Raw genomic sequence first — 12,244 nt, 5'->3', positions numbered from 1 at the left:
GGGTTGGGGAAGTAACCATTTAGTACAAATATATAATGTAACTTACAATCAGTTACATTTTAAGGGTAGTAACAATAAAATTGGTTGTTGTCACAAAATAATTGTCATAAATTTGGGAGTTGTGTGGTAACCATGACGATCTCGGCAGGGTACTACTGTATGTCTTGTGCCTGATAGTATAGGTTGCGCTCTGTGGTTGTAGTGCAGAACGTTAATGTACCTCAGTCTCATCAGCTAATAGAACACAGTTCTCACAATCAATGTTTTGAAATGGGATCACTTGAGTTTCAAAATCGAGTTCTAGAGCTGTATAAGTTTTCTGTCTGCCCTTTTATATGGTGTGTATTCAAAGTTTTTAGTTCACCCTTATCAGAAAGTATCTTTGCAGGAGTTCAGCATGCAGTTCTCTTGAATGTTTTCTGGCGTCTTTCCTATCTTGCATTCAGGGCGTTACATTATTGCTTTTTTAATTGTATGTCGTACGTTTTGGACTAAGGGACTCGAGTGAAATCTTCTCCTGTGCCTTTAAAAATGTCTCTGTGGTTCTCTTCAATGCTGCACAGATGTCCTCTGGTGTCCTCTTTCTGTAACTGCACTCTCAGCTAACACACCAGCCATTAGCTGCAGAACTTCAATTCTGCTCGAGTGCCTATAGTCTAACCAGCACAACATGAGGTCACAGGTCTATAGCCATCACTGTGCCATGGAGGGGTTACAATATAGTGAAAGAATTAAGTATGAGATCCTGAACTTTTATTGTGAATGTACTTTTTCTGTGTTCAGATGGAACACATTCAATGCCTTCATCATGGTGTAGCTGATAAATGAGCTTTATGTTTGGTAGGAGTGCATAGTCATTGTTACTAGGTAGGGTGTGTGTGTGTGTGTGTGTGCTTGTGGTGGGTGTGTATGGCATATTCTACTTTGTCAACTTCCATCTGATTAATGCTGATTAATTTGACTGTATGTGTTTGATAGTGTGTTTGTGATTTAATAGTACATGGTGGAAATGCAAATAAGAGATACAGTACATCATCCAAAGCTTCTGTGAAAACTTCAGGTTGCAACAAGAAGGTGATCCTGTAGGAGTGTAAATCCAGAAAGACAGGTGTGTAGAAGCCCATCACTGAACTACTCAAAGGTGGTGGACATTTATAATACGTCAATCCAGACGCTTTTGTCCTTACTGAACCACACTGAATACTCCACAGACCTGAAAATCCAACCTAGCCTGGGTGTCCTCTGAGATTTGACTCACAAACCTCAAACACTGTGATATTGCTCATGTGACCCACAAAAGAACAGCCCAAGTTTACAATATCGATATTACCAAGCACTCACTTAACCTAGCAGAGTCCCTTCATTCATTTGTATGCTTCATGAATGAGAGTTTAAACTTCATCTTTACTGAATTCTGATTTGAAGTTTGTGTTTACACAGGCTATGTTGCACATGTTCACCAGTTAAAACATTTTCTGGTTTAACATGTTTAATTTGGTGTGTACATGAATGATGTGTCGGGGAAAACTGTTTTAGGGGACCATATACAGTACTGTATACTATGGGGCAACCTTTCTGACCTCTGTCCACATTAATATTATATATACAAAAAGTGTGTTTTTCCCTATGGAGAAAGTTTAGTGTGTGTGTGTGTGTGTGTGTGTGTGTGTGTGTGTGTGTGTGTGTGTGTGTAGCCTGTACATTTGGGGCTGCACAGAACTAATTGTCCATCATATTCAAGTTCGAAATGAAGAGGAAGAGCAAAAGTAGAACAAATGTTGAATAAATGAAATCTTGTTACATTTGCATTGGTGTTTGAGTCATTTTGTCCTTGCTTTAATGTATATTAGACAAGTCATTATATATCCATTGATCTTCGGTAAGCGGTTCATAGCTGGATGCCATGCACACACATTAACACCTAGAGGCAGTTTGGATTTTATTAAAAATCCAGTAAAAATACAGTGAAGGTTTCAGGAGGTGGGAACGACATGCATGGAAACTCAACACGCACAGGATTGAACCGGGAACTGTGGAACTCTGAGACAGCAACACTGTGCCACTTCTCTCTTTATATTACATTATATTAATTCCAGTGTATTAATCAGTTTGTTTGTGTTTCGAATCATCATAAAACTGAAACAATGGTCCTCTAAGAGGATGAGCACATGATTGAGTGAAAACCAGACAGTGTTCTGCATCTTCTGAAGGGTTAATATAATTTCTTAAATGCAGTGTTTTTCAATTTTCTGCTATTCACAGAACTTTTTGAATTTTGAACTGAAGAGGAGAGTCCACCAGTGTAGACTTTGAAAGTTGAAGGATCTAGAGAGATTCTATATGGGGGAATGGTCTCGGATCCCTTGCCATGTATTCTCCAACCTCATCAGGCATTATAGGAGAAAACTCAGAGATGTTATCTTGGCAAAGGGAGGTAGCACAAAGTATTGACTAAAGGGGTGCCAATAATTGTTGCACACCAATATTTAACAAATATATATTTTCTAAATAAAGACAATTAATTTTTTAAATAAAGGCAATTTTTCACAGCCGTCTTTGCTCATATTTACCAGCGGTGCCAATACTAGTGGAGGACACTATGTATGTGTGTGTAATTTTTTTTATATAAGTGCACACACACACACTGTATATTATATAGCGAGTGACTATAAAGCCCTCTTCCTAGTGTATTTATAGTTCCTCTGCTTCAAAATACGACCAATAGAGTGACAGTTGACAAAAAACAACAGCAGACTCCTACCCATTCAAGTATAGGTCTTTAAATGATACATTGTGAAAAGTAAGTTAGCATCGACATAAGTGTCATCATCAGTCAAAACTAAATCCATGAAGAATGTTGACCAAGTTTCCGAGCTACATTTTAACACTGCTTAAAACAAATCCATGTTCATTTTCAGCTGGAATACTCTTTCCACTGGAAACATTTTCTCCTTCCACTTGATTCTCGACTTCGTTGTCATGTCCTCCCTCCTCAGTCACCGCTTCAGGAGCTTGGTTTGGTGTAGGCACGGCATTGAACATTATGAAACCCACCATGATCACCACTAAAGACACAACGTAGAGCCCTGAGAACTGAGTAGGAAGAACTCCATCACTCACAATAACTCAGAAAATGACTCAACTTTATATTCAGTGATTATATTAGAAAGTGACTCAGCCACTCAGTTTTCTATTAGGTTAGACTACTGGTCCTTTGAGAATGATTTAAAACACATCTAGAAGAAGATTATGCATTAAGAGTCATCAACACTAAGCAGGTTACCATGACCCAGCAATGTTATTTAAGACTATTCAAGACCAGATTGCACAAGAACAGTGATTACAGATTCTTAATTATAATAAATAAAGTTTTATTTAAACCCGCTCTGCACTGCTTAAGTGTGTCTTTGCATGTGTGCATGGTGATATTGTTAGCACTCACAATGTACTGAAATAGGAAAAGGCCACAGAAGAGGCTGAAGAGATCAGCCGTGAGCAGAGAGAGGTTAACTGCTGTGGCACTGGTCATGTTGATCACCACAGGCATGCAGCTGTACAGTGTAAACATACATATAGCAAAGCCACACAGGAGCAGAGCTGAGGAGAGAGCCAGAGACACAACAGAGATGAACCATGAGACAAAAGCAATTCAAACACCGAAAAAGTCGTGTGTCCAGGTTTTTAGATGTGGAATGCCAGGGTTACGGCAGGAGTTGATCATTTAGTGTTATAGTACCAGATGCAAAATGTACTCCCCATGTCCTTGTGGGTTTACTCCAGGTTCAAAGGTTTGTTCCAAACACCCAAAACAAGCTAGCTGATGGACTGGCTGCTTTAATTTGCCATCCAGGGTTTATCTAAATTGTCTGTCTAGGGTGATAGATCAATCTATCATCAAACCCACCATGACCCTGACCAGGATAAAGCAGTTGCTGAAGATGAATGAGCTCAATATCATCTATTAAATCTGTATGAGTAAAGTAACATAGTTTTCAGAGATGTGATCAGAATTGGGGTGTCAAGGATTATTTTAAGGGTAGCACATGAATCCCTGTACCATCCCGTGTGGCCACATCCTTGGAAAAAAGTTGCTCAAATAATCTCAAACTATATTAATTGTAACAGTGCAATAGAAAAACTAAATGAAGAGCTCTTACCAATTTGCCATGTCCACTGAATGTTTGCCACATCCGTATGTTCTAAAATACCTCTGTAATAATAATAATAATAATAATAATAATAATAATAATAATAATAAAACAATGCATGTAATGTTTGTATTGTACAAGAGCACTTAAATTAGATCACTCATTTATCATGAGATGCAGCATTTATGCAAAATCTCTTGGAAACCCAATTCTGCATGGCTGATTTGAAAACATGTACCTCAACATGCAATTTGATAAACATCCAAATGAGTCTCACAGCTGTATTCCGCTGATCAGTGTTCCGAAGAGGCCAACCATCCCTAGAAACTCCAGCCGGCTCTTGTTCTTCACAATGTACTCCTGACACAGGTTGGAGACTGCATACAGAGTGGCACTGATGATAACCAGGCCATCTCCCAGCAGAATGTTACTGCCTGTTAAAGTCAGGATGATGTATGATGGTGTATGACGATGTACTGTATGATACAAATGTTTGTTATCAATTCATTACAATAGTTCTTAGTTTATGGAGAATAATGCAATCAGCCACAGTAGTTGGATAGTGGTTTATCATCATTATTTGTCCCTAATAATCTCCATCTCTGAATTGGCTATATCACTCTCCTCTCCACTAATAGCTGGTGTGTGGTGGGCGTTATGGCGCATTATGGCTGCCGTCGCATCATCCAGGTGGATGCTACACACTAGTGGTGGTTGAGAAGATTCCCCCTATACAATGTAAAGTGGGTGAGTGTCTAGAAAAGCATATAAATGTAATGAATTATTATTATTTATTATTATATATAATACAATTATTTTAATTGCTTTATGGCTACAGCACTGCTAAATTCCCGATTCCAATTGGTTTGAAGGTGTTGACCACTTAACAGTGGTTAAGACATTGGACTTCTTACCAAAAGGTTATTGAGTTCAAATCCCAGCACCACCAAGCTGCCACTGTTGGCCCGTTGAGCAAGGCCCTTAATCATCAACTACTCAGTTGTATAAATGAGATAAATGTAAGTCGCTGTGGATAAGGGCAGCTGCCAAATGCCATAAATGTAAATGTCATTTTGTATAACAGCAGCTATGATAATAGTGCTGGTTGAATTCAAATCATAACTTTATAAGTTTTATTATTAATGTGCTCATTGTAACCCATTATTGTTTACATAGTAATAACAATTTCACAAGGAACTGTATGGCAAATGCTCCAAATAATCCAAGTCTAATAATAAACTAGTTATTTAAAAATGTAATCATTTATGATGAAACTTTAATGAAACTAGCTGCTATAATGTAAGTGATAATTTAAAAATAAAACTGTAATAACTATAAACAAATCAAAAGTATGAAATTTCTTTCTTAATAAATACAAAATTATAATCGTTAGCAAACAATAGGAACAAAATTAGCTTTTTCCAAAGGATGTGCTGTTGATAATTTTCCTATAACAGTTTGCCTTGTCTGTCATATATCAAGGAGGTAACTCTGGACTTCATTTCCCAGCAGCCACTGCACCATACTGCATCATTGTCACATGACCACCTGCACCTGTATCACTTCTATTTATAGCCACTGTTTATACTGCTTCCTCCTCTTACTTATAGTCTATCTTGACCTTTGTCCCTGTACCATGTTTTGATTCATCATTTATGTTTAGCCTTAGCCACAGTATTTTGCCTAGTTGTCTTAGTGTCTTTGTTTTGTTGTTTGTTTGTTTATTAAATGTTTGAGAATCTGCGCTTGCTTCCATATCCATCTTTGAACCGTGACACTGTCATGTTTTTTCCTTACTAAACATGTATAGTTTAAACATTTGCAGAAAAAATACAGCATGCTCTCTAATCAGAAGAAAGTCAATGAACAATGCCCTCACTTGATCCTTGGTCTCGGCCTGCGACTATATCTGCCCCCACCATGGCACCAACACCAGCCAGACACACACATACAGCTACATAGTGAACGATTCTGTAGCGTGTCTTCAGGAAGACTCGGGACAGGATCAAAAGCACTGGGAGAATAAAGCAGTCCAAAAGCTGAAACACAATAAATCAGTCAAGGCAGTCATGCAGTAGCATTAACATATATGCCGATTATTTTTTAGGCACATACAAATGCAATAAATCATGAACCTCTTTATAACATTATAGTGTGTGCAGAAAAGGCTTTCTCACCTGTATGCTGGTTAATGTGGTATACTGGTAAGCCTTCACCACTGCATAATTTGCCTCAACATCTGCCAGCCCCAACAATAAATATTTCCACCATTTTGTCCTTAAGATCTGCATAATATTTTCATCACCTATGGTATATTAAAAGAAAGAACATAAATACAGAACAATAACTCTAAATCCATCTATTAAATTTAACATAACGTGGTGTTTCTTCTTAAAGAAATACTTCAGCATTTTTTAAGCCAAATCTCTATCTACTTTTTCTTTTATTGGTCTTCTGTATGTACATATTTTCCAGTTACTGAGCAAAGAACAGGCAGTCTACAAGCAGTTAATAATACTGTAGAGTGCTTCATGAAGAAACTAAGCTCTAAATCTGTATAATATGCTATTACAGAGATGGAACTACTGTTTCAGAAGGAAGAATTTGTGGTTATGTGTAATCGTCATAAACATGTAAACATATAAATTACCACAGTTTCAACCACAAAAGTTAGTAACTGGTATTACGTTTTACTGTTTGGCACCAATTTTGGAAAATTGGATAAACTTTCATAAGAACAGCGCAATAAACATCTGCCTCATCCTAAGACCTTTATTACTAGAGTTTAACATTTGCAGTTCATGTTATATAGTCACATATTTTAAGTTCAACAAGTGCCCTAAAGCTATATGTGTGAGTTTTGAGGGTCCAGGTCTTCTTACTTTACTCAGTATCTGTAGAGAAACATGTCAAAATATATTATCCATGGTACTCACACACACACACACACACACACACACACACACACACACACACACACACACACACACACACACACACATATATATATATATATATATATATATATATATATATATATATATATATATATATATATATATATATATATGTACAGTGAGGTAAAAAAGTATTTGATCCCCTGCTAATTTTGTACGTTTGCCCACTGACAAAGAAATGATCAGTCTATAATTTTAATGGTAGATTCATTTGAACAGTGAGAGACAGAATAACAACAAGAAAATCCAGAAAAACGCATGTCAAAAATGTTATAAATTGATTTGCATTTTAATGAGGGAAATAAGTATTTGACCCCCTCTCAATCAGAAAGATTTCTGGCTCCCAGGTGTCTTTTATACAGGTAAGGAGCTGTATAACTCTTAAAGGGAGTGCTCCTAATCTCAGCTTGTTACCTGTATAAAAGACACCCGTCCACATAAGCAATCGATCAATCAGATTCCAAAATCTCCACCATGGCCAAGACCAAAGAGCTCTCCAAGGATGTCAGGGACAAGATTGTAGACCTACACAAGTCTGGAATGGGCTACAAGACCAGTGCCAAGCAGCTTGGTGAGAAGGTGACAACAGTTAGTGCGATTATTCGCAAATGGAAGAAACACAAAAGAACTGTCAATCTCCCTCGGCCTGGGGCTCCATGCAAGATCTCACCTCGTGGAGTTGCAATGATCATAAGAACAGTGAGGAATCAGCCCAGAACTACACAGGAGGATCTTGTCAATGATCTCAAGGCAGCTGGGACCATATTCACCAAGAAAACAACTGGTAACACATTACGCCGTGAAGGACTGAAATCCTGCAGCGCCCGCAAGGTCCCCCTGCTCAAGAAAGCACATATACATGCCCGTCTGAAGTTTGCCAATGAACATCTGAATGATTCAGAGGACAACTGGGTGAAAGTGTTGTGGTCAGATGAGACCAAAATGGAGCTCTTTGGCATCAACTCAACTCGCTGTGTTTGGAGGAGGAGGAATGCTGCCTATGACCCCAAGAACACCATCCCCACCGTCAAACATGGAGGTGGAAACATTATGCTTTGGGGACAGGACAACTTCACTGCATCAAAGGGACGATGGACGGGGCCATGTACCGTCAAATCTTGGGTGAGAACCTCCTTCCCTCAGCCAGGGCATTGAAAATGGGTCGTGGATGGGTATTCCAGCATGACGATGACCCAAAACACACGGCCAAGGCAACAAAGGAGTGGCTCAAGAAGAAGCACATTAAGGTCCTGGAGTGGCCTAGCCAGTCTCCAGACCTTAATCCCATAGAAAATCTGTGGAGGGAGCTGAAGGTTCGAGTTGCCAAACGTCAGCCTCGAAACCTTAATGACTTGGAGAAGATCTGCAAAGAGGAGTGGGACAAAATCCCTCCTGAGATGTGTGCAAACCTGGTGGCCAACTACAAGAAACGTCTGACCTCTGTGATTGCCAACAAGGGTTTTGCCGCTAAGTACTAAGTCATGTTTTGCAGAAGGGTCAAATACTTATTTCCCTCATTAAAATGCAAATCAATTTATCACATTTTTGACATGCATTTTTCTGGATTTTCTTGTTGTTATTCTGTCTCTCACTGTTCAAATAAATCTACCATTAAAATTATAGAATGATCATTTCTTTGTCAGTGGGCAAACGTACAAAATCAGCAGGGGATCAAATACTTTTTTCCCCTCACTGTATGTGTGTGTGTGTGTGTGTGTGTGTGTGTGTGTGTGTATATATATATATATATATATATATATATATATATATATATATATATATATATATATATATATATATTTTAATAAGAAAAAAAAGCTATCACCAATGATCTGAACTAAAAACAAGAACTACCTTTTCTAAAACACAGTGCAATAGTATAGGTGAGGCATAGAAGTATGTAATTGATCCAGCCCTGAAACATCGGTACATCCAGGTGAAATTCTGTGGCCAGGTACTGAGATGTCACTGCAGTCCCACATATCAGTGCTGAGAGACCCTGACCCATGGCCAGCGTTTTCAGGAGCTTCCTATAACAACCATGCACAGCAAGTACCCAGGTAAATCAAGGCTAAATTACCATCTGATAAACTAAAGCTCAGAAAAATGGTACTAAACTGTATCACTCTTTGTCAGTGGGGTATCAACATCTTTTGTACATTCAATATGTGTAAACATTCATATATAGTGTACCTTTAAACATTTCAAGGTACATACATGGACTGTCCTTTTGTTTTAGAGTAAAGATGACAGTTTATTCTACATGCACCTTTCTAGGTAAAAGATCCATACTAAAGTTATCCATACAAAAGGTGCATACTTAATAATATCACCCCAGCAACTAGGAAATGTACAGTTTAGCACCGTTTTTTCTGAGAGTGTACATTGGTTAATTGCTTCATCTCTGTAGGATATTATACATTTACTAATGCTAGTGTGCACTTTGTTAAACACTTGACATTTAGAATGACTCATGCAACCAGTAAAGTAGCTTCAAAAGATTCTTTGTTAGCATGGAAAGGAAATGGGTTATAGGGAGGACATATCCTCACTCACCATGTGAAAATTTCCCTCCATTTGAAATGTCTGAGTTCCCTTGAGAACTTCTCACAGACTGATTCATGTTGGTCATGACTCATCTTTGCTTCTCTGTTGTTCTCACTCCCTGTGATCTGAAGTGAGCTTCTGCCAGCCGAAGTGTGACAGAGAAGAATACGATGCCATATCTTAACTAACAATGTCAATCATTTACTGTGTAACTTTCAAGGTTAAGAATGATAACACATTTTAGAGCCCAAACCTGGAGTATCAAGGTAGCGTATTATAAAGTGTGCAAAATATTGCTGATGAAATGAATACATTATGTGCATTATATATTAGACTTTTTTTTTAATAAAGAACCTTTTTCTTTTGACAGTAAACGTTGAGGTCAAGCATGGATAGGGCATAGGTGTGTGTATACATGGGTGTGTGACAGAAAGAGAGACTTTGACTTTTGCCTTTAATGGTACTGTATGTGATTGTGGAACGGGTTAAAATAAACCAATGTATGTTTGAAACAAATAGAATAAACAGGCTGGGGTGCATACTGCTCCAATATCTCCTGTGCACCCAACATCACTTGTGGCAGGAACTTTAGGGTTAGGAAACTCTTTAGGGATATTCATACGCATGAGCTGGTGAACCTTCATGTATCCTGAGTACAATGGTATTTGAATTCAATACATAACATATTTGTTGTGGTCTACCAATTCAGGCTTAACGCTAACCTTTACATCCTTTTGCCTTTACTCACCTGTTATACCTTAACTGATTAATCTGTATTTCTGAACCTAACATTTACACAAAACACTAAACTTTAACTTTTTAAACACCCACATTCAACTTGCTTAAATTTCAGGTTTAATGCTAATTTCTAGTGAATTTTCCATAATGCTGTTGTGTTAGTTCTCTGATAATGTGCTTAAATACAACTTGACCAGTTTGTTCATCTTATAATGCTTTGGTCCATCCTCATATTTCAATTACATTTTCAAATATTTAGGATAATATAAAAGGACATTAAAGGGCTAGAAGGGGACAGTACTGTATAATTATAAGCCTGAACCATACTATTTGTATTGCACTAGCATCCCTTCAATGGTGTATTTCCACCTCACTCCCAGGTCAGGCTCCAGATCCATTGTGACCTTGAACAGAATAAAGTAGTTACTGAAGATGAATGAATGAATGTATTAAAAGAAGATAAGGTTACTAAGTTAGCTTTTGTTCTTACGTACAGCACTTGTATTTCATACATTCAGTCTTTGCATGAATGAATGAGATTTATTTCAAGCTGTGTAAATGAATCTAAGAAATATGATATCATAAGTACTTGAGTATTTTTTAGTCATATTAACACTTTTATTTGTCATGTTTTAGAAGTCCTTTTGAAAAGCTTGATGCTTAAGGGTTTCATAAATCAGTGCAGTATGAATGAAGAAACAACGAGCCAATAAGAAAGTATAAATACAGCTTCTTTTATGGAAACTGGCACTTTCAAGCCCTTCTTCCAGTTATGATTTCAGCTATGCTCCCAAGTATATTGTAGGACTGTGCTTGGACAGTGATTGCATTTCAGTATGGCAAGTGTTTACCCTTCTAACTGGTTTTCACCAGTGGTGGAAGAAGTATTCAGATCCTTTAGTTAAGTAAATGTACTAATACCACACTATGAAAATACTTCACTACAAGTAAAAGTCCTGCATTCAAAAACTTACTTAAGTAAAAGTATTTAAGTATTATCAGCAAAATGTACTTAAAGTATCAAAAGTAAACATACTCCCTGTGCAGTAAAATGTCAGTGTTTTACTAATATGAATGAAGAAACAACGAGTCAATATGAAACTATAAATACAGCTTTTTTAAAAATGGAAACTGGAACTTTCAAGCCCTTCTTCCTTTTATGATTTCAGCTATGCTCCCAAGTATGTTGTAGAACTTGGACAATGTGTGTGTGTATATATGTATATGTATATGTATATGCATATATATATATATATATATATATATATATATATATATATATATATATATATATATATATATATATATGAATGATGTTTTTGGGATTAATATTACTGCTGTATTCAATTCAATTTTATTTGTATAGCGCTTTTTACAATAACTATTGTCTCAAAACAAAAACATATAAACACAGGATACAGATTTTAAATGTGCAAATTTATCCCAATTGAGCAAGCCGGTGGCGACAGTGGCAAGGAAAAACTCCCTAAGATGTTAAGAGGAAGAAACCTTGAGAGGAACCAGACTCAGAAGGGAACCCATCCTCATCTGGGTAACAACAGATAGTGTAAAATGAAGTCTGTTTGGCCTTAGAAGCAACCGTAGTCCCAGTAATCTGGAATTGGAGTAGATGAGAGCTCCATCCAGAGGTAGGGCATCTGAACTGATCAGGCAGGTCCGGAGAGCAGAAAGGATCAGGATCTCTAGTATCTCCATAAAATCCTGTGTGGCTTGACAGAAGGAGAGAGGGAGAGAAGAGATTATTAGGACTGTGCTTAGCATAACAGAAAGTCTAGTCATGGTAGGCTTGAGTAAACAAATACGTTTTAAACCTAGACTTAAACGCTGAGACTG

At 37.4% G+C, this 12,244-nt stretch overlaps 1 protein-coding gene across 7 annotated transcripts; it reads right to left on the bottom strand.

The window, feature by feature from the left end:
- Positions 1-701: 701 nt before the first annotated feature.
- Positions 702-9,812, bottom strand: slc35f2l (info solute carrier family 35 member F2, like). 7 transcript variants are annotated; one of them, XM_053687509.1, is made up of 8 exons: positions 9,662-9,812; positions 8,960-9,135; positions 6,326-6,453; positions 6,028-6,187; positions 4,426-4,624; positions 4,158-4,210; positions 3,443-3,597; positions 702-3,093 (listed from the first exon to the last, which is right to left on the bottom strand). In XM_053687509.1, exons 1-8 carry the CDS (start codon positions 9,742-9,744, stop codon positions 2,875-2,877), a joined length of 1,173 nt encoding a protein of 390 aa, XP_053543484.1. In that variant the 5' UTR covers positions 9,745-9,812; the 3' UTR covers positions 702-2,874. The 7 variants fall into 7 exon arrangements, with proteins under 7 accessions (XP_053543484.1, XP_017346339.1, XP_053543485.1 ...); XM_017490850.3 differs by having other exon boundaries at positions 4,426-4,582; XM_053687510.1 differs by having other exon boundaries at positions 4,426-4,525.
- Between the last annotated feature and the right edge of the window lie 2,432 nt (positions 9,813-12,244).

Source organism: Ictalurus punctatus, chromosome 17 (genome assembly GCF_001660625.3).
Source record: "Ictalurus punctatus breed USDA103 chromosome 17, Coco_2.0, whole genome shotgun sequence".
Classification (NCBI taxonomy): domain Eukaryota; kingdom Metazoa; phylum Chordata; class Actinopteri; order Siluriformes; family Ictaluridae; genus Ictalurus; species Ictalurus punctatus.
This window is presented reverse-complemented; position numbering and strand designations above follow the sequence as displayed.

What these genes read in the sequence shown, in the direction of transcription:
- slc35f2l (XM_053687509.1), bottom strand. Translation starts at nt 9,744, where the DNA reads ATGAGTCATGACCAACATGAATCAGTCTGTGAGAAGTTCTCAAGGGAA. An exon ending in TGCACTGTGTTTTAGAAAAG is followed by an intron (nt 6,454 to 8,959) that starts GTAGTTCTTGTT and finishes AATATACCATAG; the next exon opens with GTGATGAAAATATTATGCAG. An exon ending in TTTTCCTATTTCAGTACATT is followed by an intron (nt 3,094 to 3,442) that starts GTGAGTGCTAAC and finishes CTTCCTACTCAG; the next exon opens with TTCTCAGGGCTCTACGTTGT.